The 26,079-nt window shown below is 45.8% G+C and overlaps 1 protein-coding gene across 2 annotated transcripts; it reads left to right on the forward strand.

The window, feature by feature from the left end:
• Positions 1-4,885: 4,885 nt before the first annotated feature.
• Positions 4,886-22,512, forward strand: ZNF518B (zinc finger protein 518B). 2 transcript variants are annotated; one of them, XM_057547170.1, is made up of 3 exons: positions 4,886-4,979; positions 15,790-18,643; positions 18,743-22,512. In XM_057547170.1, exons 2-3 carry the CDS (start codon positions 15,965-15,967, stop codon positions 19,211-19,213), a joined length of 3,150 nt encoding a protein of 1,049 aa, XP_057403153.1. In that variant the 5' UTR covers positions 4,886-4,979; positions 15,790-15,964; the 3' UTR covers positions 19,214-22,512. The 2 variants fall into 2 exon arrangements, with proteins under 2 accessions (XP_057403153.1, XP_057403152.1); XM_057547169.1 differs by having other exon boundaries at positions 15,790-22,512.
• Positions 22,513-26,079: the final 3,567 nt, after the last annotated feature.

Raw genomic sequence — 26,079 nt, forward strand, 5'->3', positions numbered from 1 at the left:
CAGGTGCGTCAGCTGTGCAGAGGGAGGGAGCCAGTGTGGCAGACAGCAGAGGCGGAGGAGCGGGTAAGAGATGCTGCTGGAGGCTGTGCAGGACTGGAGGGTCCCGCAAGAACTCTGCAGCTGGGGAGTGACTCAACCCCATCTGCTTTGTGGAAGCAGCACTCCGGATGCTGCAGTATGGTGAGTAGAAGCAGGAGGGGAGACGGGAGACTCCGCATCAGACTAGGGCTATCCACGGTGAAGGACCGGGCTCATCCTCCGCCCCTATCCTTTTTGAAACTCCGGGCGTCTGCTGCGCCCGGTTAGAACGCAGCCTGAGCCACGAGCGACCATGCGCTGAGTCTGACAGTACTGCCCACCAGAATTCCTTTACCCTATTCCGCGGGTCACCCGCTGGGACACTGCAGCCCTGTCCGATTGCTCTGAACGTTTCTAACCTGCCCCCCCCCCCTTCCTTTCTGTACCCATCCCCTCCCCTAGGGACCGGCGCGCCTCTGCAGCTTGCCTTGCCTAGGGCTGATCTAGGCCGGGGACGCTGGCGACTCCACCCAGCTTGGTGTTGGAAGGCGGGCCTGTTCTGTGCCTGGCACTGTGCTTTATCCCGGTGCCTGCAACAACCTGCAACAACCTGCAAAACACCCGGGACGCGTGTCCTGGTGAGACTTACGGCCCAGAGGCGGCGGCGCACACTTATTTATTTGTAAGTCTAACAAAATGTGGGGGGTGGAGGGCTCATCAGGAATGCCTTTAACCTCGAGCTTTCTGGATCTCCAGGGCGACATTTGCATTTGTTTAAATGCAAACGTTGCGATTGCTGCAATCCTCTGTCGGGAGAACTCAAGGGAGGCCTCACTAAAGCCGGCGCCTAGCGCTACATCCAGTCCTCGGAGATCTCGTCCAGTCCCCGACGCTGACGCTCCCACTCCCGCGACACTAAAGAAACAAAAGCAAAGCAGCACAGCGCGATTCTCGCAGGAGCGGGGTCGCGGGGGAGGGCGGGCCGCGGTCCAGAGGCGCCCGGGGTACTTCCCCGACGGCCTGCAGAGCGCGGAGCCGCCCGTGCGCCGGCGCGGGGTAGAGCTCTACACACGCGGAGCCGCAGAGCAGCGACGCCACAGGCCGCCGGCAGTACTGCAGCACGGGGCGCTCGCGGGCTGGGCGGGGCGGGGGCGACTTCCAGTCGGCCTCCCGAGGCTCTACCGGCCGCGCATGCCCGTTGCGCTGCTCGCGGCTCCCGGCCTGGCCCGCCGTGGTGTTCCGCGGCTCCGGAGGCGGCGGCGAAGGGCGTGGAAGCCCGCAGCGCTGGGGAAGGAGGCAGCGCCACAGGGAGGCACAAGGCGGCTGGGATCTGAGCCTAACCCTTGGCGCCCTCCTACCCGACAATCTCCATAAAAGGTTGCCCCAGTTACTCCCTTACAGTTGAGAAAAGCGTCTCAGAGACCGGCAGTAAGTTGCCCAAGGCCACACAGTCGATACAGATGAGTAATGGGACCGGGATTCGACTCTGCAGCCTCCACTCCCTGCGCCCCAGGACTGGGAGGATGGCTGAATTTGAGTATTAGTGCTTGGAGACCTTGGGCAAGGAGGCCCTTGTCCCACTTTAACAGATGAACAAACTAAAACTAAGGCTCAAACTTACTAGGCATTTTTGAAATGTTTCAAAATGTTCAAAAACAAAAAAGCTGCTTCCTTGGGTCTCCTGTTTATGCATGGCCTTTATGTGCCTGGAATTTACATGTCTTTGTCCTCACCCCTCCTCCCCAAACACTAGCACGAAGTTCCTGACCTGGCTGTTAGAGACCTGGCCCTTTCCCAAGGCACAGTGGGGTCAGGTACCTTCCTCTGAGACACTGGCAGAATCTAAGTTAATGGCTCCCTGAGATCCCAGGGTTTGTAAGCGCCTAGGATGATCTAAATCTACACTGTTCTTCCTTCTTCCTCAAACACCCCCAGCCTGTACCCATCTCAGGGTCTTTGCCCATGCTCTTCCCTATGCGTAAAGCTCTTTTCCATCCTCCTATGCTGGGCCCTACTCATGGCTTAGAGCTCAATTTCAGAGCGTCTTTCATTGAGCCTTTCATATCATCCTCTCTCTTGCTTTGCACTCCCTTCCACATCACCCCACCCAGTTTCATTTTCCCCCCGGCCTCTAGCACTCCCTAATATTAATTATATATTCCATTAACTGTTTAAGATCTACAACCCCCAACAAAATGAGTGCTCCCGGAAAGCAGAGCCTTATCTTTTTCCTTACTCTATCCTCAGATGTAGCCTGCACCTGCACTAAATAGGCACTCAACAAATGTTTGTTGAATGAATAAGTAAGCTCCCAGCCCTTACACTCAATGCCTGGTCTTGTTCACGTGTCTTCCCTCCTCTCTCCTATATGTTAGGCAGTCATATCTGGGAGCTTGTATTAGTTTCTTAGGGCTGCTATAACAAACACATTTATTGTATCACAGTTCTGGAGGCTAGCAGTCTGCAGGGCCATGGTCCCTCCGCAATCTATACGGAGGATCCTTTCTTGGTTTTTTTTTCAGCTCTGATAGCCCTAGGCATTCATTGGCTTGTGGCAGTATAACCCCAATCTTGGCTTGTCTTCACCTGGCCCTTTTCTCCCTGTGTGTCTCTGTTTTCATATGACCTTCTCCTCTGAATCTCTTCTCTTCTTTTACCAATCATATAGGATTAGGGCCCACCTAATGATGTCACCTTAACTACCTCTGCAAAGACCCTATTTCCAAATCAGGTTGCATTCACAGGTGTGAATTCCCATTTCCATTCACTGGGCTTTAATATCTTTTGAGGGGATATAACCCAACCTGTAAGAGAGGGTGATCCATGGAACACTGAAAAGGGATTTAGGCAAACTAAGCTGGAGGATGGGGAGGAAGACAGGAAGGGAAGCCCTAAGTATAGGAAATGTGCACTGGCTGACCGTCCAGAAATAACATTTCTGGGTGAACTCTCCTGCATCAAAAGACTTTTAGGGGAAAACACTACAACTTCAAGGGTTTCTACAGGAGTGGCTTCTATCCCTCCCTGCTTGGCCCTTTTCCAGGCTGTAAACACCCCATTTCCAGACCCTCCACAAAGCATTGTATCTCACTGATTGGGCTCCTGAGAAATATAAATCTGTCAGAACTATGCTAAGCCTTGACCTGCTTTCTGTTGTTTAATGTTGACAATTGCTTGTGAGGTAGGTCCTATTCTTCACTGACTTTTACGGGAGAAACTGAGGTTCAGCCAGGTTAGGGGGCAGGCTCACAACTTGTGTGTGCTCGAAATGTATAACCAGCTCTAACTCCAGAGGAATTTCCAGGAGACCCAGAGGTACTCTTTTGTCAGTTCTATGTGACTCAAGAGGGCAGAACTGTAATGCATGAGTGTATGTTACACGGAGAGGCAATGATTTGGGCTAAATTTCAGGAAAAATTTTTCTAATGCTTAAAATTAACAGTTTTTCTGATGTGGCTCATTTTGCCACCAGAGATTTCCAGGCAGTGGCCATTTTAGATTCTCAATGCCCTTTCCAAACCCACCGCACCCTTGAGGGTGACTTTGAACTCTCTGCCCCATTCTCTCTGATATGAACTGGACGTAAAAGTATTTTTCCGAGAAGAGGTCCACTAGCTTCTCTGAGCCCTAGGAGATAGAGGACCAGGAAGCGCCCTTATCAACAATGACTACGGCAGCATAGCACAGGGGTTAGACCTGCTGTCGGTGTTCCATCCCTGGGTTGTCATTCTCTCTGCCCAGCTCTTGTTATTTCAGTGGTGGGCATTTTTGTCCACTGCTGGTCCTGTGGCTGGCACTGTCATCCTGAACTCCACTTCTCCGTGTTGAAAAACTGTCCCAGCCCTGCATCTCCTTCCTGCATCTGGCTCATGTCCACGCACCCTGACCTCTGGCCTCCGACAGGAAGGTGTTGGAAACCAGCCTTGCTCCTTCCGGAGCCTTGAAATAAACTTTCGGCTGTTTTTCCTGAAGAAACTTCGCTCCCCTGCCATAATCTGTTCTTAATAGGAAGGAATTGCATTTTGTAGGGAGTAGCATCAGAGTCACTGAGTAGGGGGACTCTAGCAATGCGGTCCACTTCTTTCCTTAGGGAGGGGTCTATTCTAGGTATATCTTCCTTCTGGAAGGTCAAAAGTGAGCAGGGGGGAGTGGTTCTCCCCCCCCAAACAGTACTGGAGTCCAAGAAACAAGAGAAAATGGTGGCATTACATAAGCTCACTCCATCTCCAGGTTCTCCCACAATCACTGTCTCGTCTGACCCTCGAAACAACCTACGTGATAAATAAGGCTCTGGGCTTCAGGTCTGATATTCCCCCACCTTTAAAAATGAAAATATTGAGACTCCGAGGGTCAGAGGACTTCCTCGCCCAAGGTCGCGCAGCTAGGTAGAGTCAGGAGAGTTGGGATTCGAACCTGAGTCTTCAAGGTCATCTCGTTCACTGCTGCTTTCAAAAGAGAAAGAATTTGGACGCTGGAGATCTGAGCTCCTTTTCTGCTCCTGGACTTTAAGCTCCACAAGGGCAGGGAGCAAAGACGCCCTCCGCTTGGACCCAGCGCGGGCACACAGCAGGGGCCCACCACCGCTCTGCTGGGCCAACAATGAAAGCGGAATCAGTTCTTTTGCAGGGAGGCTCCGGAGCTTGCGGACATCCAGGCCAAGCATGGACATTGCGCGCAGTGGATGTGGACGCGTTCGGGCGAGCTCTGAGTCCAGGACCGGGGCTCGGTTAGGTCTTGGGCTCCGCGCCGCGCTGAAACCTGGTGAGGGCGGGCGCAGCTTTAGGGACCTCGGGCGCCAGCTGCGCTCCAGCCGAGCCTCTGCACGCACACTGCGCACGCGCGGCGCCGCCGGGCTCCGCCCCCCGAGTAGGGACCTACAGCGGGCGGCCGCGGAGGCGGCAGCGGTGGCCTGCGGCCGGCGGTGTAGACGCTCCTTCCCGGGACCCCGACCCGGCGGCTCGGTGAGTGGCTGAGCGGGAGGGCTAGGGCGCCGGGTCCGCGTGCGCGGGGCGCGCGGGGCGCGCGGGGCCGGGGTGCGGAGGGCCGTGCGGGGCAGGGACAGGACGAGGCCGCGCAGGGCAGGCAGCCGGGCCCGGGTGGTGCGGCGCTTGGCCCCGCGTGCCCGAGCCGCCGGCCGGCGTCTTGGCAGGAGGCCCCGGGGCAGACGGGTCGCGGCAGCGGGCCCCGGGCTGGGTGCGGAGGAGAGGGCGGCGGCCTGGAGGGGAGGGGAGGGGGCGCCGGGCCGGGGGTGGGGGGAGGGGCGCCCGGCAGGGGGCTCTCGCCGGGCCGGGGACAGGGAGCACGGACCTCGGGGACTGGGGGTGGCGGCGGGTGCGCAGCCGGAGCCCCCCACTCGACCGCCTTTGTGCCGCGGCCGCGACCCTGTAGGCTCGCCCGGAATGCCCAGGGTCGCGACCCTTGGCGGCGGCGTCCGGGCTGCGGGACGGCCGGTGTGGAGCCGCCGAGCCCGGCCTCCTCCGCCCGCCCCCAGCGTTTTTTTTTTTTTTTTTTTTTTTTTTTTTTTTTTTTTTTTTTTTTTTTTTAATTTTTTTTTTATTTTTGGCTGTGCTGGGTCTTCGGTTCGTGCGAGGGCTTTCTCTAGTTGTGGCAAGTGGGGGCCACTCTTCATCGCGGTGCGGGGACCGCTCTTCATCGCGGTGCGCGGGCCTTTCACTATCGCGGCCCCTCCCGTTGCGGGGCACAGGCTCCAGACGCGCAGGCTCAGTAGTTGTGGCTCACGGGCCCAGCTGCTCCGCGGCATGTGGGATCTTCCCAGACCAGGGCTCGAACCCGTGTCCCCTGCATTAGCAGGCAGATTCTCAACCACTGCGCCACCAGGGAAGCCCCCCGCCCCCAGCGTTTTAAATGATGCATCTCCTGGGAGAGTTCCTACCGGTCGGCTCCGAGCAGGAAGTGTCGTCAGGAGGCCATTTTTAAAGCCTCCTGCGGGCCTCGGAGGTCAGCGTTGACGTGGTCCGGTTTTCAGTGGTTAGAAGAAACCCCTGGAAGGGGCCCAGACGACCCCTGGGGACGAGGCTGTAAACCCACTGTACCCGCGCCTTCCCTTCCTAGCAGCCGCGCTGTGAGACGTGGACGGGCCTTGGATAACGTGTACCGTCGGTGTGTGTGCCAACAATAAACTTGAAAACCAGACTGGCATTGTCTTTCCTTGGGAGTTTTGGGGCATGTGCCCGGGGATGGGCTTGTCCATCTTTTGCTGGTGAGGGTGTAAAGGGAGGATAAAGATGAAGGCGTGACTTGGTTCTAAATGCTGATGTCACTCTTTGTGGGCTCTCCCGCATCTCAGCTGCCCTTTTATCTTGTTGCCTTGGGGTCCTTGGGCAGTTTGAGGCCAGGAAACCACGCAGGGTGCAAAAGAATGAAAATGCCTAAATCGGAAAGGGAAAGCCAAAGGAGAGAATGAAAGAAAACACTTAAATTCCTCTATATATGTTCGTTATTCCGTGTATCCCGTGAAAATACCCTTGATTTTAAAAACTGGGATAATGAACAGTTGATCAACCTAACATGAAAAAATTAGGAAGTGAAATACTGAGCACTGTGTCCTGATTAAAAACAAACGTCTACACAGCTAAACTGTTGTGTTCGAACCCTTAAACATTATCCCTTAAGCTTAGAATTGAAGTCACCAAGAGTGGGAAAACCGTGGTCTCCAGGAGCAGGCAGGACTTCCTATAAAAGAGCAGAGAGAATCGGAATGTATTTCTTTATCTCTCTCTGAGTCAGGTATGCAAAGTTCATTCCAACCCCTGATGTGTGTGCACAGCAGGAGATACTGGCCCAGCAATTGGCGATTTAAAAACCAATATCCCAATATAGTCTATTTAGGTAGAATACAAATGTTTGGCTTTTTTAAGTTATATCGATGTTATCTTTAACCTAGGATGCATTTTTTTAATTTGTTTTTATTTCTTGGATCTAACACAGCCTTGAAAAATAACACTTTTGTAGGTATCCAGTTTTGTTGTGCTGTTAAACGTTCATTGTAAGGTGCGTTGTGAGAACAGACAAAGGAGGGCATTATTTTATTTATTGGGCCTCCTCCCTGATTTTTAAAAATCCAGTAATAGCAATTAAAAAACACACACATCTGTCTACTGGTCTGTTTGCTTTAAAGTAAGGGGATCTGGACCAGTTTAAGAGGAAAAAAAGAACAAAGAACATTGTTATTGTCTCCAGGCAGGCTGATGTTTCTTTCATTCATTGACTCTATTCAGCCAATGCTCGTTGAGTGCCTTGTGTGACCAAGCCCTGTGCCGTTGACTGTGATAAACAGGGTCGTCCTCACCGGTGATGTTTCTCAGTCTTGATTTTTCTCAAGCTGCCGGGCATAGACTGCATTTTCTTTGTTCACATATTCAGACTTGGCCAGCTACAATCTCCAGGATCCATCCTGGGAGTGAAAGTGGCTAGAGCCCCCCAGATGGAGACATTCTCATCATAGGGTGGGGAGTGGGGAGGCATCAGAATCACCTGGGAAGAATTTAAGCCACAGGCCCTGAGCCCGCCCCAGGAAAAGGACAATCTGATTCATTCATTCACCTGAGTCCTGGGAAGCCTTTCTTCCCTTTTCTTTTACGCTCCCTTGCTTGAGAAGCACTTTGGGGGCTCATTCCCCTTATTTTCTAGAAAAGTGCATGAAGAAACGAAGGCTACATGGGCCCAGCACTTAGACCCAAGTGTCTGGTTTCTGTTGCAGGGCCCCTTGTGCGCTGCCTTGCTGCCTCCCAGGGTTCTGAGCGTAGACGCCTATGCCAGGGCCTGAGGTTGACACCGGCTGGGACTCGGTGCCTGAGAAGAGAAGGAAGAGCCCATGGGACTCTCCGTGCTTTTGACTCAATCAGCAGCTCAGTGGCTCTGGGCAGGCAGTAAGAACAGTGCCCAACTATGCAGTTCACAGCCTCACACGGCAGGGTAGCAGAAAAGATAGAATTTAGACTAGATGCCAGCCGACCAACTCCATGACCTTAGAAAAGCCACAGTATCTCCAGATCTTACAAGAAGCAGGTAATTGGAGGTAATTGGTACTTTGAGGAGTAATGGATGTAACGTATGAATCCGCCTTCTCACACACCCCTTCCACCTGACTCGGGCCACGGTGCTCCAGGATTGGCAACACAGCCAGCCGCTGAGAGCACCCCGGTCAGGTCACTAGTGTAGCATTTACCACTTTACTGAAACCACCCGTTTCCCTCTCTCCATCTCCTGATCCCACTCCTTAAAGACAGCAGCCTGCGGCGGGTGTCGGGTACACAGCCCTGGCTCATGGTCGTACTCACACCATGCCAGGCACATTTCAGTTTCCGAGAATCTGCAGTGGCTGCTGTGCTTACACACTCCACAGACAGCATCAGTGAGGATGTTTCCAAGGTCAGATGGCCAATAAGCAAGGGTAGGAGCCAGAGCCTCCCTGCCTGCTCACACCATTACAGATCAAGGCAGTGGCCTTGCCTCACCTCCAGGCACCCAAGGGTGGATTGGATTGGTATAGAAAAGACTGCACAGGAGTGCTGATAATGACTCTGGCCATTCCCCCATGTGCTCCTCTCTACCTGTAACGTCTGGTGGTGATTCTCAACCTTGGCTGCACATTAGAACCACCTGGGAAGCTTTTAAAATTCCCAAAGCCTTCCACCCAACACAGTGGAGCCCAGGCATCATTATTTTTAAAGCTCCCCAGGTAAATTCTCTGTGCAGGAGGGCGACTAAACATCAAAGGGACCTCTTTAAATAAGTTTAACATATTATGACAAGTTGATTACCTTGATTCAGCCAAGGTTAAGAATCACTGATTTAGTGGGAGATAATTCTTTGTTTAATTATACTTTTTATTAAACTCTTGCTCCATTTCTTCTACAAAATTTTGACTTTAAGGCAAAACTCGGGGGAGGGGGGGAGTACAAAGACACATTTGTCCTTCATTTTTATCACCTTTAGAGACCTGAAGTTACTAGGTGTGTTTAATAACATAGAGTTTTGTAATATTGCTTGTAGTACTACCTTGTTTTTACCTTTTTTTAAAAATGCTAACAAGAGCATATTTGCCTCAAATTTTTTTTCCTTGTATAGAACTGTAAGTTTTAGACTTTAAAAACTCTAGCACTAGTCATATTCTTTCTTTAGAAATGTTGTCTCTTATTTAAACTATTTTTAAAAAACTATAATAATAACTTCCTTTGTTCTCTGGTGTAGTTTCAGTTCACGTGCTCAGCAGTGCCATTCAGTCCCAAGGTAACTCCCTTTGTAGACTGGAGGGTGGGAGAGAAGATCCTCACCTCCAGCCAGAGCACTCAGCCAGAGACCTTTATCTCATTAAGCTCGTTTGTTAAACTAAGATTCTGCTTCTCTGGGATTACTGGACTCTTCTACATTGGAAGGAATCTTCAACAGAAATATGTTGACTTATTTGTTGTCAAAACATGTAGTTTGCCTGCCGAGCGTAATGCTGCCTGCTAGCTGCGTTTTACCATTTCCTCACATCAGCCATGTAAATCAGGCATTATTCCCATTTTACAAGTGAGGAAACTCAGGCTCAAAGAGGTTGAGTCCAGAATGACACGGCTTCTAAGTCAAAAACCTAGGTTTCAAACCTTGCTCCTGAGACCCCAAGGTGATGGCCCTTTTCATTCTATTGCACTTTTCATCTGGAAAGCTGAGGAATCAGAACAGGGGCTCTTGTTCAGCCTTCTTGCCTCATTGTGTGCTGCAAGTAATACACTTGGTTTCAGAAGGAAGTCTAAGGTCTCAAAGGTGTACGTTTGTCAGCAACATTTGGAAGTATTTTTTGCCATCAAGATGGCCATCAGTTTTCAGTTCAGTCATTTCAAGTGCAAGATAGATTAGCAAAAAGAAAATACTTCATTGATTTTTTCATTGTTTAGATCTATTTACCATTCAATTCTGATTCTTTGTAATTGTCTGGGAAAGTTCTTGCTGAGTGAGGCAACAGTTTCTTCTTAAATACTAACTTAACTGGAGAAATGTTGGCAGTTTACATACCTAATGTTGCATTGTTTCACTGATCAGGTATCACTCGTTTACATGCTAATGGTCATTTAGGGGTAGAATGTTTTAAAATTTTGGTTACTAGGAAACGTTAGTTAGACTAGCCTTTGCTATCTATGGCTAAATAGACAAAAGGAGCAGAGAGGATTTTGGAGTGCATGTGCCACCAGACTGAGTGCTTTGCATGCACGATCCTAGTTTGCTTCTCCTGATTACCCTTTAAGTTTGATGATATTAAAGCCTGTTTCCTTGCCTGACAATAAGTAGAGAGAAATCACTTGCCTAAGGGGACCCAGAAAATAAGGGACAGAATCAGTTTGAACTACAAACCTGCCAACTCCATTCCCTCTGCTCCTCATGGGCGGAGCAGCTACATTCCTGCCCTAGCCGTGGATATGGTAGAAGCCCCAATGAAAAGGTTTCTGGAAGAGCTTCCTAAATTTGCTTCAGTGTCCAGGAAGGATACAGTCAGACAACTAAAATTTGCTGAGTTTGCTGGGCATCTCTCATGAACAGAAGATGTATGTGATGATCCACGTAGCATGCACATGGTTTAATTGTCTAGCCACTTTTTTTAAACTTTTCTCACTAACATCTGGTGTGGGGACACGTTCATTTGCTACAGGGATAATTCACAGTTCAACTGGGCTTGGAGAGGAAAAGGTCGTTCGGTAACTATCAATGGATTATATGTAAGCCTAAGTTGTAATGAGCACTCTTGTAGTTAAAGCATCTTTTCCATGGTGATTATAATCACCTGTTGGCCCCTTTGCCACCAAGGCAAGGTGGATGGTTTGGTCCCAGAGGTAAATTATCTTTTAGACTGTACAGCCAAGCAACTATAATTAAAATTATAAAATGAGATTCACTGTGTATTCCAGAAAAAGCAATTTCCAGGCAGCAAAGAAGCCTGTATTTTAGCCCCTTGGACTATTTATGTGATAGGCATCATTTCTTCTATTTTCTTCATAAAAAAGGGAGAATAATACTCAATAGTTTTATGTGTAAGTAACTTATATAAGCACTTATAGTCACACTGTCACATTTAATCCTCACGACAACCTTGTGAGGTAGGTACTGTTTATTGTCTATTTTACAGGTGAGGATTCAGACAGTTTGCTCCAGGTCAGACATCTAGAAAGCAGTGGGACTGGGATTTGAAACCCTGTAATCTGATTCCGCGATCTGTAGCTTTAAACACTATTTTACTGCTTATTGCTCTTCTAATTCTGTTGCGCACTTGATGTTTCCGGTATTTAGAAGTCAAATGCTTCCTTTTTAATAAAAACTTACACAACCTTCATGATTTTTATAGCCCTCAATGTGACTGGTTTCTAACAAACTCTGTTTTTCTCCATCTGTCCCCATGATAAATTTTTAAGAAACCAGGTCAAGTGAGCTCAGAGTCAGAAGGAAAACCCACCAGTAGTGGATGCTGCCCTTAGGCTTTTTCCCCAGAAAAGACAAGACTCAGTCTAGAGGAAGCACATTTGTCACACATTGTGCCCCTCCTCTTTGTGTGTGGAAGCTGCCTTTGTCTGATGCTGGAGATAATTCTGCGTTAAAAAGCTCACTTTTTGCTGTATAAAGGCAGACAACTTAACATTAAGTAGCTATTTTATTGTTGTGTCCAGAGTTAATAATACTAAGTATTTTCTGTGTTTTCGAGAACCTTCCTAAATGAACTTTAAAAAATGTACGTCTCTAGTTCTAGGAGGTCAGATGCAGAGGTTTTGTAACAGGTGTTGTGAGTGTGGAAGGTAGGTGATCACTGACACTGGTGTTAATCGTGATTGATTAGTGCCCCCAGCACCTGGCACACACACGGCCCTTTATCTACAGTGTTTCATGTAATCCTTGGTCATCAGTCCACTGGACAGTAATCTGTCAAGAGGACCCCACTTCACAGGTGGTTGTACCTGAATGTGAACCAGGTAGAGAAAGGTGTATGGAGGGAACAAGGTCTTGGGAGCCCATTTACTCAGGTGTGCTTAGTGTAGCCTCAGGAGTGTCCAAGTATAAATGCCAACATCAAAGCCATCTGAGTTCTTCTGTGCCACTGCGTCCATTTACCTCTGTCTTGGGGTGCTACATCTGAGATCTTTTTCACCCACAACTAGCTCCACATGTTGCAGTGGCCAAAGAGAACTTTGTCTGCTTGTTTTGAAGAAGCCTGACATCTTTGTCACCTGGACGGAGGGAAGTACCAAGGTAGAAACATGCGTTATTTTGAGAATGGTTTAAAAGCCAAGAAGGCACTTTCAAACAGGTGACGTAACTGGGTCATGGCCTAGTGTCTTGCCTCCCCATTAAACTGCATTTGCTAATCACAGCCTCATGCTTCATATTGACACTTGCTTCTGTGGATTCCTAATTCAAAATAACTGCTGAGATGGTTTTGCAGAAGCACCACCAGGAGGCTTCTGCATTACTGAGGCACCAAGCAGGCTTGGTTAGTTCTCTAGAGAGAACTCTCCTCCAGCAGGATGCTCTCCTCTTCTTGCTAAGGTATGTGATTTTACCGTTCAGTCTGAGATTTCACGTCTTCAGTTCCAGGAGGAATGACACCTCCAAGTTTTAAAAGGATTTGGAGAGAAAATGGCAAAACTGCCTTTTGTGATTTTTTTTTAAAGAGTTGGTAAGCAGGTTGTACCAGGCAAGTAAGTTATTTTCTTTTCTTTCCTCCCCCTCTTTCTTTTTCCCTCCCTGCCTCTTTCCTTTCTTACCTCTTTTTCTCTTCCTTCTTTTCCTCTTCTTCTTTTTCCTCTTCTCTTCTTCTCTCTCAGGATTATGAGGCTGGTAGATCAGATATGTACATCTTGGCTGATATGCACCTCTTGTGAACAGAATTGAGACAGGAAAGGAGCAGATTAATTACTGGTCTATCAGGGATTAAGTTGTTTGTAGCTCCAAGGTCAGGATATAAGGAAGTTACAAGAAGGTTGGTTTCAGTTTTATTTAAAGGTAAATTCTGGACAGTGATAACTATGTGAAAATAAAATTAGCTGCCCAAAGAGAGAGGGAGTTTGGCTCATGGTAGTATTAGAGCATCAGCTGCATGACCAACTGGTGAAGATGTTTTAAAGGATTGAAATGTTGCTGGAAGTTTCAACCAGTGATTTCTGATGCTGGCTTTTCATCAGAATTATATGGAGTGCTTTTACAAACCATAAATGTCTCTTCTCCCCTCTCCCACTAAGATTTAGATGGATGAGCTTTGGGATGAAGCCCAAGAATGTCTATTTTAGCTCTGATTCTGCAGCTCCTCCAGATTCAGGAACCACTGGACCAGATCCCCTTAAAGCCTCTTTTCAGCCTCTGCATTCCTTGGGCCAGTGGTTTTCTTAGGCTCTGGTTGCAGCCATTGCTTCCTCTATTTTAGCAGGATGGAGATGCCAACTTGAACATGTTGACAATAGTAGCATTTTTAGATGATAAAAAGTCTGCAACTTCAGGGCTAAGCATTCATCTGTGTGAGCATGGAAGAGTGAGCAGATACAAATGGGTGGCTGGCTTGAGGTCACTTCATTAGTGCAGAAGTTCTGGGTATCACTCCTGTCTCCTTTCACTAAAGCCAGTTTACAAATCCAGAAAGTGAAGTGCGTCAGCTTCTCCCAGTGACTCCTTTGAAAGCTCTGCCTGCTGTATGTGTACCAGGAGTGCAGAGGAAAATGACCGTCCTTGTCTTTGCCCGTGCCTGTCAGTTTGCGGTTTGAGGCATCCACGTGTCCTGTCCTGTGCACAGTCCCCTTGCATAGGTGTGTGTTTGAACACTGAGGGGATAGGTTTGCACCTTGCAACCCCACAGGCCTCTGCCCGCTTGGTGTGTATTACATACACACTTGGGGTGGGGCAAGTCTGATTGCGTCCCTAGATGCTTGACTGCATGCTGGGAGTTGTTTTTGAAAGGAGGCAACTGTCTTTTGCAAAAGCAAAATAGGAAAAGATACTACTGCAAAAGAAAATAAAGATTGTCATCAATGTGGTACGTTCTTACGGTGCTTTCCAAAAATGTTTTTAAAGGCAGGTTGTATGCTAGATCTGGATACGCAATAATTGTTTCTCTCCACCCCATAGCAAGACCTTCTGCTCCCCCAGGTCGGCCTTCCAGACTTACTCTGTACAGCTCTTGGCCTATTAGCAGGGTGCCAGAAGGAAGCTGCTAATTCCCATTCGTATCGCTGCCCATCATTGAACAAGCACTTACTGAGGCCTCTGTGCACCTCTTGACATTCAGGGAAGTGCTTTAAAATTTTAAAAGTGTTGTCTTGTATTGTTTAGCGTTTTAGTCATCATGGCAGGACTGTGGAAGAGGTTGGATAAATATCCGTAATTCTGATTGCCAGATGAAAAAATTGAGGCTCAACAGGTTGAAAGTGGTTTTTTTAAGGTCAAAACAGAAAGGCTTTTAGCAGGTCCCAAACTGGGGTGGTTTTTGTTTAGTTCTGTGTATTCTGAAAAAAGAATGCGTAGTGACAGATAATTACCTATTTTTATGTAAAAATCACTGCATTACACATATTGTGGTATTGGCTCTAGAAAACAGGAGCTGCATTCCAGGCCGCCTTACTCTCTCTCCCCTGTGTCCTTGCTGCCATGGTTTCGCCCTCTGAGACTCCGGTCCCTGTAGCAGCCGGAGGCAGTGGCTGGAATATAGATCAGATCATGTCGTGTTCTGTTGCTGCTCCAGTCTCTCCCCGGGTCTCCTCCTCACGTGGGGAGAAGCCACATGCTTACGATGCTGCACCATAGATCTTCCCCTGCCCAGTACCCTCCGGCCTTTCTTGCTCGTTGCCCCCCAGCCTCAGCCTCCTTGCTGGTGCTCCAGTGCTCCAGGCCCACTTCCCACAGAGCTCCCCCCTCCCCTCCCTCAGCTTGAAACGCCCTCCTCCCAGGCTGCCCCGAGGTCTCTGCTCCAGCGTCAGCTTCTCTTGAGGCCTTTCCTGACTCTCCACACCCCAGCCCTACAACTTCATCACATAGTTACGCCCTGTCCCCCTTGCCTGGCTTTATGGTTTGTTTTCCGCAGTCACTTGCCACCATCTGCCAAATAAATATACAGTTTGTCTCCCCTCTCTGTACCATTGTGAGGGGAGGGATGGATTTGCTTCTGGTCACTGCCCTGTAGCGCCTAGAGCAGTGCCTGACACCTGATAGATGCTCAGTAAGATGTTGAAGGAATAAGTATTTGTCTGCCTAGTATTGGCAGGATAGTATTGTCTTCTTACCACTTGTGAAAGCAAATGGGGCACACGAGAGAGAGAGTTGGGATCCACGCCGTAACATAGAAACAAATGGACACCTGAGCCAGAGTCCTGGCTCTACCACTGGTTAACTTGTGTGCTTAGAAACTAAAATGCCAGCCTCCTAAGGTTTTAGTGAGGCTGGTATGAAATTATACCTGTGAAATTGCTAGAATGCTCTCAGTGACACTTAAAAATAACTCACTCAGCAAAGGCTATTCTGAATGACTGCCATGATTACCCCAGTATATCTATGTTTATGGTTGGCCTAAAGTGATGACTTTTAGGGGGGCGGCGTTTGAAAATGTTTTCAGTTTAGGCTGGTTATTTGCCATTTCTGTTGTACTGTGTATCACTGTCGACATGTGTTTCAAGATAGTAGGTCAAGATTTAGCATAAAATCCCCAAGGCCATTGAAATATAGGGTAAATTTGGAAATACGTTAGCTAAACCTTAAGTTCATCTATTAATGATGCTTTGTGATATCTTTTTTCCCCTTCAGTGTTGCCTGGAATATCAGAGAATTGGAAACAGTCATATTTTGGGATCATGACCTACTGTGGTGGTTTATGAAAAAAGATAATATGTTCCTGGGAAGCCAGCTACAAAGTATACTGAAGGATGCTTCCTAAGAGTCTTATCATGTCTCTCTGGATTTCAGTGGCCTCTTTTTAGAAATGCAAATGAAGAAGATGAAGGATAGTGGACAGCAGTTGTGGACTACACAAGTGGATGACGGACACAATTCCTTGACCATGTCGCTCAAACAGCCTAATGCTAATCGAGCGACTCGCCCAGATAGACAAGAAGCTCAGACTCTTCTGTATCAAGTCTCCGAGGCAGAGGCTGCCACGATGACCGTTGCTACATGTGTGAAGTGTAAAAGTGTGTACAAGATCCCACTTCAGGATCTGAAAAAGGATACTGGGCAAAGCCAAAAGGAGGACAAATATGTTTGCTTCAAATGCAGCCTAGGTGTGGCCCCTCCCCACTTCCACTTTGTGAACAATAATCACAGTGCTACTCACATAGGGAATAAACCGGAAACCATCTCAAGTTCTGTCAATAACAAATTTAAGGTAAGGAACTTTAAGCCAGGCAAATACTATTGTGATAAATGTCGATTTTCCACGAAGGACCCTCTGCAGTACAAAAAGCACACACTTCAGCATGAAGAGATTAAATTCATTTGTTCTCACTGCAGCTACATTTCCTACACTAAAGGGGAGTTTCAGAGGCACTTGGTGAAACACACAGGCATTTTCCCTTATCAATGTGAGTATTGTGACTATGGTGCTATTAGAAATGACTACATTGTCAAACACAGGAAGAGAGTCCACGAGAAGGCTGGTGGAAAACGGCTGCCCAAAACCATTGCCAAGCTGGAGCCAAAAAGAATCAGTGCATCCAAGCAAAACCCAGAGCTTTTAAAAGCTTCCAGTCCAAGGACTGCGTTTCAAAATAAGTTGTCAGATCAACTTTCAAGGTTCTCCCTCCATTCAAATAAAGACAGAATGCACAACATAATGTTATTACCTGAATCAAAGGAGTACCAAAAAGATGTCGTGTGCATTCCAAATAAAGTGACGCTGTCAGAGCCCAATGAAGTCAACCTGTTTGAGAACAAAAGTGTGGAGGTGGAAGTGTTATCCCCTGCAAAAGAGCCTGTTCAGCCGGGAATGCCATTAACGGTTGTGGCACCAGCGGAACTAATCGTCCCTGCAAACTGTTTAGCCCAGTTGATAGATGTGAAGGTTGTCAATGGAACACAGCAGCTTGTGCTGAAACTGTTTCCTCTGGAAGAAAATAATTGCCTTGCCGCTGGTGGGGGTGATGGAGGTAATTCTGAACATGTGACTAAAGAGAAAGATTCAAGGGAACAGGAAAAAATGGCTTCTGCAGAACAAACAAAGTCACTAATGATCGAAAGGAATGTTGGAAAACTTGCAGGCATCCATAATCTTCAATCATCAGTTCAGAAACAACTTAAAAACGTGAAATGGGTAAGGTCTTATGACTTTTTCACGTCAAATTCTAGCGTGCACAGTGGTGGAGAATCCTTTCTCAACCCTGATAGAGTTGAGGGTTTGCAGAAAAAAGGTTATACATATCCACAAAGAACTGCTCTTCCTTCCATTGCCTTAAAAGGTCATTCTCCATCATCTCTAATAAAAAATGGTATTTTAAGTGGTCTTGGAACTACGTCAAACTCTTTTCCATGTAAAGCTGCCGTTTCTTTTACTGAAGATGGAAGAAATTTACACAGTGACTCACAGCAGTTATTTCCTCTTGCTGCATCGCCTGCAACCGTTTCCTTCTCTGGAGAAAAGGACTCACTGCCCCTAAGTAAAAAGGACGTGGAATCTAGAAATGAGATCAGTTTTCCTGTAAAAATGGCTCCCCCTAATAAGAAGCTGAAACATAACCAGACACAGGAACACAAGGCAGTTTCAAATACAGGCCAGATTTCCTCTCAACCTAAAAGTGAGTATTTACACATAAACATAGCGGGAGAAGATGGAATCAGATCTCAACAGTCTGGGGATAAACCTTTGGAATTAAAGAATTCTGAAAAGACTAATGACTCCTTTGAAGGCCCAGTCATCTCATCAGTGTTTTCTCTGAGCTCTGGATCTGAAAACGTCCCTGAGGGCGTTAAGTGGAATAGTTCAACGTCCAAAATAAAGTCAATTGAACTCTTGCGCAGAAAGATAGCCCAGTTAATTGAATCCTGTGGCAAGCCTTCATCTTTGGCTGCAAGTAATGCACATCGTCATTCTGTAGGGAAGGCATCTAAGGTCACTTCGAAAGCTACCTCTGAAGGTATTCAGGAAATTAACGTGTCATTTACCAGCACTGGCTATTCCACAGGTACTCTCCCAAAACCTCAGGATGACGTTGGTATTAATGGACAGCTTACTCATCAGCAGATATATCCGCATCTTGTAGAAGGCAGCAGTGGGAAAACCGAAAGCGGAGTAACCAGGAAGCCACGTTTGGCTCCTCCAGTATTGATCCCGAAGGGGGCTGTGTTGAGGGTTCTTAATTCCTCTGAGAATTCCCACATTCTAGAGGCTACATGTGAAGCACCTGTCAGCATCCCCTGCAGTGAGACACAGTTAATAAAACCCATTCCGTTCTGCCCAGTGAAACAGACAGACTTGGACTTACACTCTTCGACAAGTGAAAGTGGGCCAATAGACATGTCCCAGAATCATGATCTATCTCTTTGGGCTAAATCAAGAAAAGAGAGTGCTAATTGTAGCACCATGCTTAAAAAAACTGGACTCCTGCATGGACAGCAAGGAAGCAGTGAAATGAGTAAGCAAGGGAAACTGTTTTCCAGAAGTCTTCCTGTAAGTAAAAATAAAACCAAACAAGTCAACTCATCCAAGAAGAAAAGCAAAATTCAGGCTGATCCCAGCCGCTGTTTCAAGGATCCTTCCATTTTTCAGGTTGCAAGACAACTTCGACTGATAGCAGCTAAACCAGACCAGTTGATCAAATGCCCCCGTCGGAACCAGCCTGTCATCGTGTTAAACCATCCTGATGTCGACTCACCAGAAGTATCCAATGTGATGAAGGTAATAAACAAGTACAAAGGCAACGTCCTCAAAGTGGTCCTATCAGAGAGGACTAGGTGTCAGTTAGGCATCAGGCGGCATCATGTCCGGCTGACCTACCAGAATGTGGAGGAAGCCAATCAGATAAAAAGGCAAATGATGTTGAAAATGAAACTTAAAAAAGTTCATAAAAACAACTACCAGGTGGTGGATTCCTTGCCTGATGACTCATCACAGTGTATATTTAAGTGCTGGTTTTGTGGACGGCTCTACGAAGACCAGGAAGAGTGGATGAGTCATGGCCAACGGCATTTAATAGAAGCAACTAGAGATTGGGATGTTCTTTCTTCCAAGGGCAAATAAGTGAAAAACTGGTCTTGGAAGCAAATTGTTTTTCTTACTTTTAATTGATTCTGGTTTGGTTTGTTTGGTTTTGTGTCCCTCCCTGACTCTGTAGGATAATACAGACTGCAGGGATGGGAGGTTGGTTCAGTCTTCAGGTCTTCCTGGGAATGTGGAGAGCCTGGCGTCTGAGCCTGGTGACTGGATGTCATAAGGTGTCTGTGGCCCCCGAGGAAGTGCACACAGATTTCACGTGTATGCATTTGTCTGGGGCGAAGGGAAACTTTGAACAGATTTTCCATGGGATCTGAGACTTCCCTTTGGTCAGCAACCTTTTTCTGCATAGATAAAAATCATTTCTAATCCATTCAGAGGGGCAAGTTTAGAGTGTTGTACACATGCTCTTTATATAACAAAATGCTACTGAAGAATTAAACCCAGGTGTTGGTGTACACATCCACTTTTTTTTTTTTTGCATTAACTCATCTCCTGAATATTTGGTACATAATGGAAAGTATATTTTCTACTTTGTTAGTTATCTTAAGTTTGGTTATAGAAAAGTGGCCCTTCTTTTAAATCCCTCACCCACTCTGCAGTGTTGCTAAGTGTTCTCTGTAGCACAGAGAGTTGGGCTCTTGTTGACCCTTTTAAAGAATAATTCCAAAGGTTGGCCTGAATTTACTACAACAGCAAGTGTTGTTAGGGGAAGAAAGGAACATTTTCAGGCTTTTGCTTTCTTTTTAAATACCTTGGTTTATGACAGTTGGGGAGGGAATGTGCCTTTTTGGGGGTGGGGAAGGAGAAGAAAGGGTCACAGAGGGAGAATATCTAAAATTATCTCCTGTTTGCCCTTACCACTCTCACAAAAGTCAAGTAAGTCTTAAAATGTGAATGAACAGGCTTCTTTCAACAGAGAGAAAGTTTGGGGAGACAAATCAAGATAGATAGGATTGTGACGAAAGTTGTAGCTTTAATGAGACCAGTTTTCATTTGGGAACTCATCGCAGACCACGGGTGGAACCTGCACACTGTTTTCTTTCTTCCTCCATCACCAGTGGATCACAGACACTGTCCCCCACCCCTGCCAGGTCTTACCCTGCTCTCCCTTGGTGGGTTTTCTGAACAGGCCCTCCTGTGAAATGAGATAGCTTCCCTGCTCACCTGTCCCTTTCCCTTGCTTGAGGCCCCTTAAGGTTTTCCCTGATGAAAATACTAAAAACAGGCAAGAATCAACAAAATGAACACCTCCCACCACCTCTGTTAAGCTTACAGGAATGCTGTCCCTGGTTTTCATCAGTGGTAACAACCTGCTTCTAATTTATCTCAGCCGCAGTCAGGCTTTCCCCGTTGCTCACCTTCCTGGGAAGCAGCTCCAAGAACACTCCAGCAACCCTTCCACCAGCAGGAGTCAGGATTGGGGCTGGTCTCCACAGCACCTTTGTGTACACTAGAAAAAAGCCCACCCTCTGCACCATTGCGGCTGCTTGGGCAGATGGATGGCTTTACAAAAGCAGCTCAGGCTGGATTCTAGTCCTCACTTGCCCACGCAGCGGGGAACCGACCATAACGCAGAGCACACACAGCACAGCCACAAGGCAGCCCCAACTCACGTGTTTTCCTCCCTTTTAAAGACTCCTTCCTTAGGGAATTGAGGGCAGCGAATGAAACTGGGGGCTGTTACATCTGAGAAAGGCATGAGTGAGATTTCTGTTGTGTTGGGTAGTAAGTTAAGAGACTCCTGATTTTTCTTTCCACGTGGGAAAGTCTTAGGTTATCCTCTGATACATCAGATTGTAATTCTTTGTAGTTGGTTCTCATTACAGATATTCAACATGGCTTGTGTATAGTTTAATACATAATCATTAAGTTGATTGGTTAGTTTTTATTGAAATTTAAAACTTGGGTTTTTTTTATATGTGTATATATGTGTGTACACATATATTTTTTACCATACGAAAACTTGCAGTAGCTAATTTTCTGATTTCCTATTTTATAGTGAAGTTATGTGGGCTGGAAAAATATAAAACATTTTATATTCTAGAAATAATTTATTTTGGAAGTACATTTTTATAATGGTCTGATCTCATTTTTAGAAAATGAAAGCACAGTAGGTGATGGGTCTGATTTATATGAACAAATGGGAGTAGAAACACCGGTGGATCATTGCAGTACAGTATTTAGTCCCAGTGCATTTCTAGTTGGTGCTTTTTGGGAAATGGATTGTGTGTACCACTTCTGTACATAAAGGAGAGCATTCTTAAGTTTTATCCATGCATAGATCTGTTATTCCCTCCCCACCCCAGCCCCCATCATGAAAGAAGGCTCTTAAGGTGTTGAGAGGCGAAGAAAAGGCTGTGCTTTATTATTTTTCTCCTTCTATACCTCACTGTTTAGTAGCATCTTTCCCGAAAGGCTAGACCGTGACCTTTCAGGAAAGATAACCATGAATCAGGTCAGAGTGTTAAGTGTCAACATGAAACATTTACACTTTGCAGCATAACTGTTTTTCAAGTATTACCTAAAACTCAGCTTATGTACTTGTACAGAGCAAAATTTTGTGAGTAGAATATGTAGCTAGGCTTTTTGAGATTTCCAGAACCGCAGTACTTTGTAAGGAATTCAGAGGGCTCCTGGAAGTCATAAAAAACTGAGAAAGCAAAAAATGGCTGTCTTCCCTATATAAAGAACTTTAGAAAATAGCTTGTTAACATGTAGCTTAATGTCATGAAACGAACAAAATTGGAGAAGGTAGGGGCAGAACTGTGTTGAGTATTTGTCTACTCTTTCTTACCTTGATTTTGAAGGGTCTCTACTCAGTAAATGTTACTCATAGTACTTACTATTAAAATCATTTCTAACTTATTTTTTAAAATAGGTTTTCTTTGGGGGATCAGAAATGAGACAACCTTGTTATATTTATGATATGACAGTGAAAATTTTTTTTAAAAGTATACTCAGATTCTATTTTACTCAAATTTTTATCCCCAGTCCAAAACACTTTGTGAGCCCCTCTCATGGGCTAATAAGTGCTCTTGGTTGAGCTAAACTGAACACAGTGTATTAACCCTCAAAAGTTCCATCCCTCTTTCTTAAGCCACCCCAGAAAATGAAGACGTGATGCCACTCAGCCTTTGGAATAATTTTTGAATCTGTTAACGTCAGTATGAGCAGAAAACAAAACATTGCGTAACATGTTTTAAGCATTATTAAAAAGTCCTGCATTAACAGTTTGTGTGTCTGCTGCTCCGAGTTTGAAACACGTATGTATATAGATAGAGAAGTTGGCATAAATTTTGTTAAATAAAGCAACTATAACATTTTCTCTGTTCTTTCATTTCAAATGTTAAGCAAGTTGGCTATTAATGACACAGCCTGTCTTGGGTGATACATTTCTGAACCGCATAAAGGCATCATTCTACACAATACAGGTGCTTTGAATTCCATAAAGGTATATTTTGAATTTGATGCACTGCTGGTTAACTAAGCATACCCTGAAATGAGGCCAGGTAACTTTGTTTTGCTTTGGCTTACATTCACAAGAGATGCTGGTTTGGGCAGCAGTGGCAATTTTCATGCCATGGTCAGTGTCCACATCAGAGAATGTGTGTGGGTCCTGCCCTCCATGTGTAGCCTCTCAACTAAGTGGGGCTTGGCTGGAAGAGTTCCCAAGTAGTCAGTGAGCCTGCTGGGCCATTTGAGTGTAATTGCATGGCTGATGCCGTCTATCCAAATACCATGGATTATTTAAATCTGATTCTACACCTACTTCGGAAGAAAGAGTATGAGGATATTTGGAGAGGGGCATTCAGTCCCTCATCTCATTCCCAGCACCCAAGGAGTCCAAAAAAGAAGAGACTTAGACTTAAGTTGAATATTGGCAAAACCCTAAGGAAAAGATAAAGAGGAGATGATAGGAATTGCCGAAATTCACCAGTTTGGCTTATTTAGTATCTGAGATGAGTCATCCTCTAATCCTATAGATCTAGTCTAACAACTTGTCACCTTTGGCTGGTTATTTAGGGGAGTAGCAATCAGAGAAGGCAGCAGAAGCCTGAAGGGGGATTTGTATCGGCCTGGACTTCAGGGTTGGCTATAGTGTGACTAGAATAGGGGACGGGCAGAAACTGACTTCAAGGCCAAAGAGTTGGGAAATGGCAGTCACTAATCCACCTTTTATCGTTAAGAAAACTTAAGCTCAGAAAGGTTAACAACACCTGATTCACTAGGTTTACATGAAGATGAGTACAGTAATGGATAGGACCGTGTTTTGGCAAGAAACACTGATACCCTTTGTGTCTGTAAAGCTCTTTGCTTTACAATATATAGAGCCTTTTCCTGCCACAGGTGAGGCTCAGCATGCATTGCTTTCCTAAGGTTCCAACGTGTATCAGGCATATTCGTTGGGATGAGATACCGTATTTGGAGTTAGAGCAGTGCTGTCCAATAGAAATAATATCCATATATGTAATCTTGACTTCCTACTAGCCACATTTAAAAGAGTAAAAAGAGCAGATGAGATCAAATGTTTTATTTGACCCAATATATCTAAAATATTATTTAAGCATTTTTCAATCTCAACATAAAATCTATTGATATTTTCTCTAAAAGTGTGTATATATATTTTATATATATATATACACACACTTTTTTAAAGTCTTCAGAAATCCGGTATATATTTTAAACTTAAAGCCTGTTTCAATTCTGATGCTAAATTTTCAGTTAAAATGAGATGTAGTCCTACCAAAACACTTAAGTTGTGTTCGGTGGAAAGAATTTACACTGCCTCAGTTTTTTAAATTAAATTAGAAATTCAAGGAATTCCCTGGCGGTCCAGTGGTTAGGATTCTGTGCTTCTGCTGCAGGGGGGAATGAGTTCAATCCCAGGTCGGGGAACTAAGATCCCACAAGCTGCGTGGTGAGGACAAAAAAAAAAATTTTTTTAATAAATTAAAAATTCAGTTCTTCAGTCACCCTAACCACATTTCGAGTGTTCATTACCCATATGTGCCTAGTGTTTGTTGAACAGGACAGGACAAGGGAAAACATACTGTATTGTAAATATTAGCCTACTTGTCTGGTTTTCTTGATCAGAAGGATCGGATTTCATTTATGTGTCTCTAAAACTAGGGTAGGTCTTCCCTGGTGGCTCAGTGGTTAAGAATCCGCCTGCCAATGTGGGGGACACAGGTTCCATCCCTGGTCTGGGAAGATCCCACATGCCACAGAGCAACTAAGCCCGTGTGTCACAACTACTGAGCCTGCGCTCTAGAGCCCGTGAGTCACAACTACTGAGCCCACGTGCCACAGCTACTGAAGCCCACACGCCTAGAGGCTGTGCTCGGCAACAAGAGAAGCCACCACAATGAGAAGCCCGCACACTGCAACTACAGAAAGCCCATGCACAGCAACGAAGACCAAATGCAGCAATCAATCAATCAATCTATAAAATAAATAAAACTAGGGTAGGCTAGGCTAGGTTTCACTCACTCACATTTAGGGAATGCCAGTTCTATGCCAGGTTCTGTATTAATGCCCAGCAAGCAGTTTGATTTCTAGATCTATCTACACCTTAAAGAATCGGTTGCACATGTGACTTTTTGAGGTTATTATTTACTTTGCAACCTTAGTTGGTCAACCAAACAAATGTTTATTTCTCATTCACACTGTATCCACAGTCTGTCAGGGACCCAGTCTGCTGGAGGGGCCTCTCTTGTAGCTGCACCATCTGAACCACTTGGGCTTCTCCATCACCATGACAGGGAAAAAACAGGAGAGGGTCTTGCATGGGTGGAAAACAAGGCACAACACTTCCCCTCATAACCCACTGCCCGGAAGTGGTCACACAACCTTCCAAAGGGGCTATGCAGCCCCACTGTGCACAGAAGAAAAGAATAGCCTATCAACCACTGATGATTTCTGACCTGCCGGATCATAGGGTGAGTGCTGGAGGCGTGTGAAGGGTAGCTGCTTATGTGGAAAGCAACCTGCCAATCTGATGGTTGTGAAATGGTAACAGTCTGCTAAGAGTTGGTGAAGGTATGGAGAAACAGGAACCTCAACATACTATTTGGCAATATCTAAACTTGAAAAAGCAATGTATTGCTTTTGTTTGCATTTCCCTGATTCCTAGTGAGATAGTATACTTCTGCAAATGTGTATTGGACATTTTCATTTTCCATGTATGAACTGCTGGTATTCCTTACCATTGAACTATTTATTTTAAACTTTCAAGAGAAAATATAGACACTCCTAAAAATCCATAAAGAAAAAAAAAATGGTTTCCTTTAGGTTTGGTGCTTCTCGTGCTTTATTTTAGAAATCCTTCCTTACCTTGAAGTCAAAATGATAGTCTTCCCTACCTTGAGGTCAAAAAGATAATAAATTTAATATTAAAAATAAACTTCCATACAATAGTGGACATAATAATAAAATACAAGCTGTCAGTTATAGAGTTTGTAAAAATCTTTTTCAAAAGGATCTAGGTCCAATTTTTTTTATATGAAACAATACCTGAATCATATTAGATTCATATACTCAGAAAAGTCAGTTCCAGGTGAATTACTAACTCAGTCGTCCTAACACCCATTATTGGGAGTCTATGCTTGTCTCCCTGTGTGTAACACTCCCTCCATATATGCAGGTTCCATATCTGTGTGTTTCTATGGCTGGGTCTCTGTGCTGCTGCATTACACTGTTTCTTGTGATTTTCAAAGTTAATTCTAATGAGACGGTTTACCATTGACAGAGGTATATACAAAATGAGAAGACTCTTCCTAGAAGATATTCTAAGGCTATTCTTGGCTCTTTGCTATTTCATGTGCATTGTAAAATCAGCCCACCAATCCCTGTCGAGATTTTGATTGGAAAAGCATGGATCTTATAGACGC

This window comes from Balaenoptera acutorostrata, chromosome 5 (assembly GCF_949987535.1).
Source record: "Balaenoptera acutorostrata chromosome 5, mBalAcu1.1, whole genome shotgun sequence".
NCBI classification, from domain to species: Eukaryota; Metazoa; Chordata; class Mammalia; order Artiodactyla; family Balaenopteridae; genus Balaenoptera; species Balaenoptera acutorostrata.

Coding starts and splice junctions, on each gene's coding strand:
- ZNF518B (XM_057547169.1), top strand. CDS start 15,965: ATGCAAATGAAGAAGATGAAGGATAGTGGACAGCAGTTGTGGACTACA.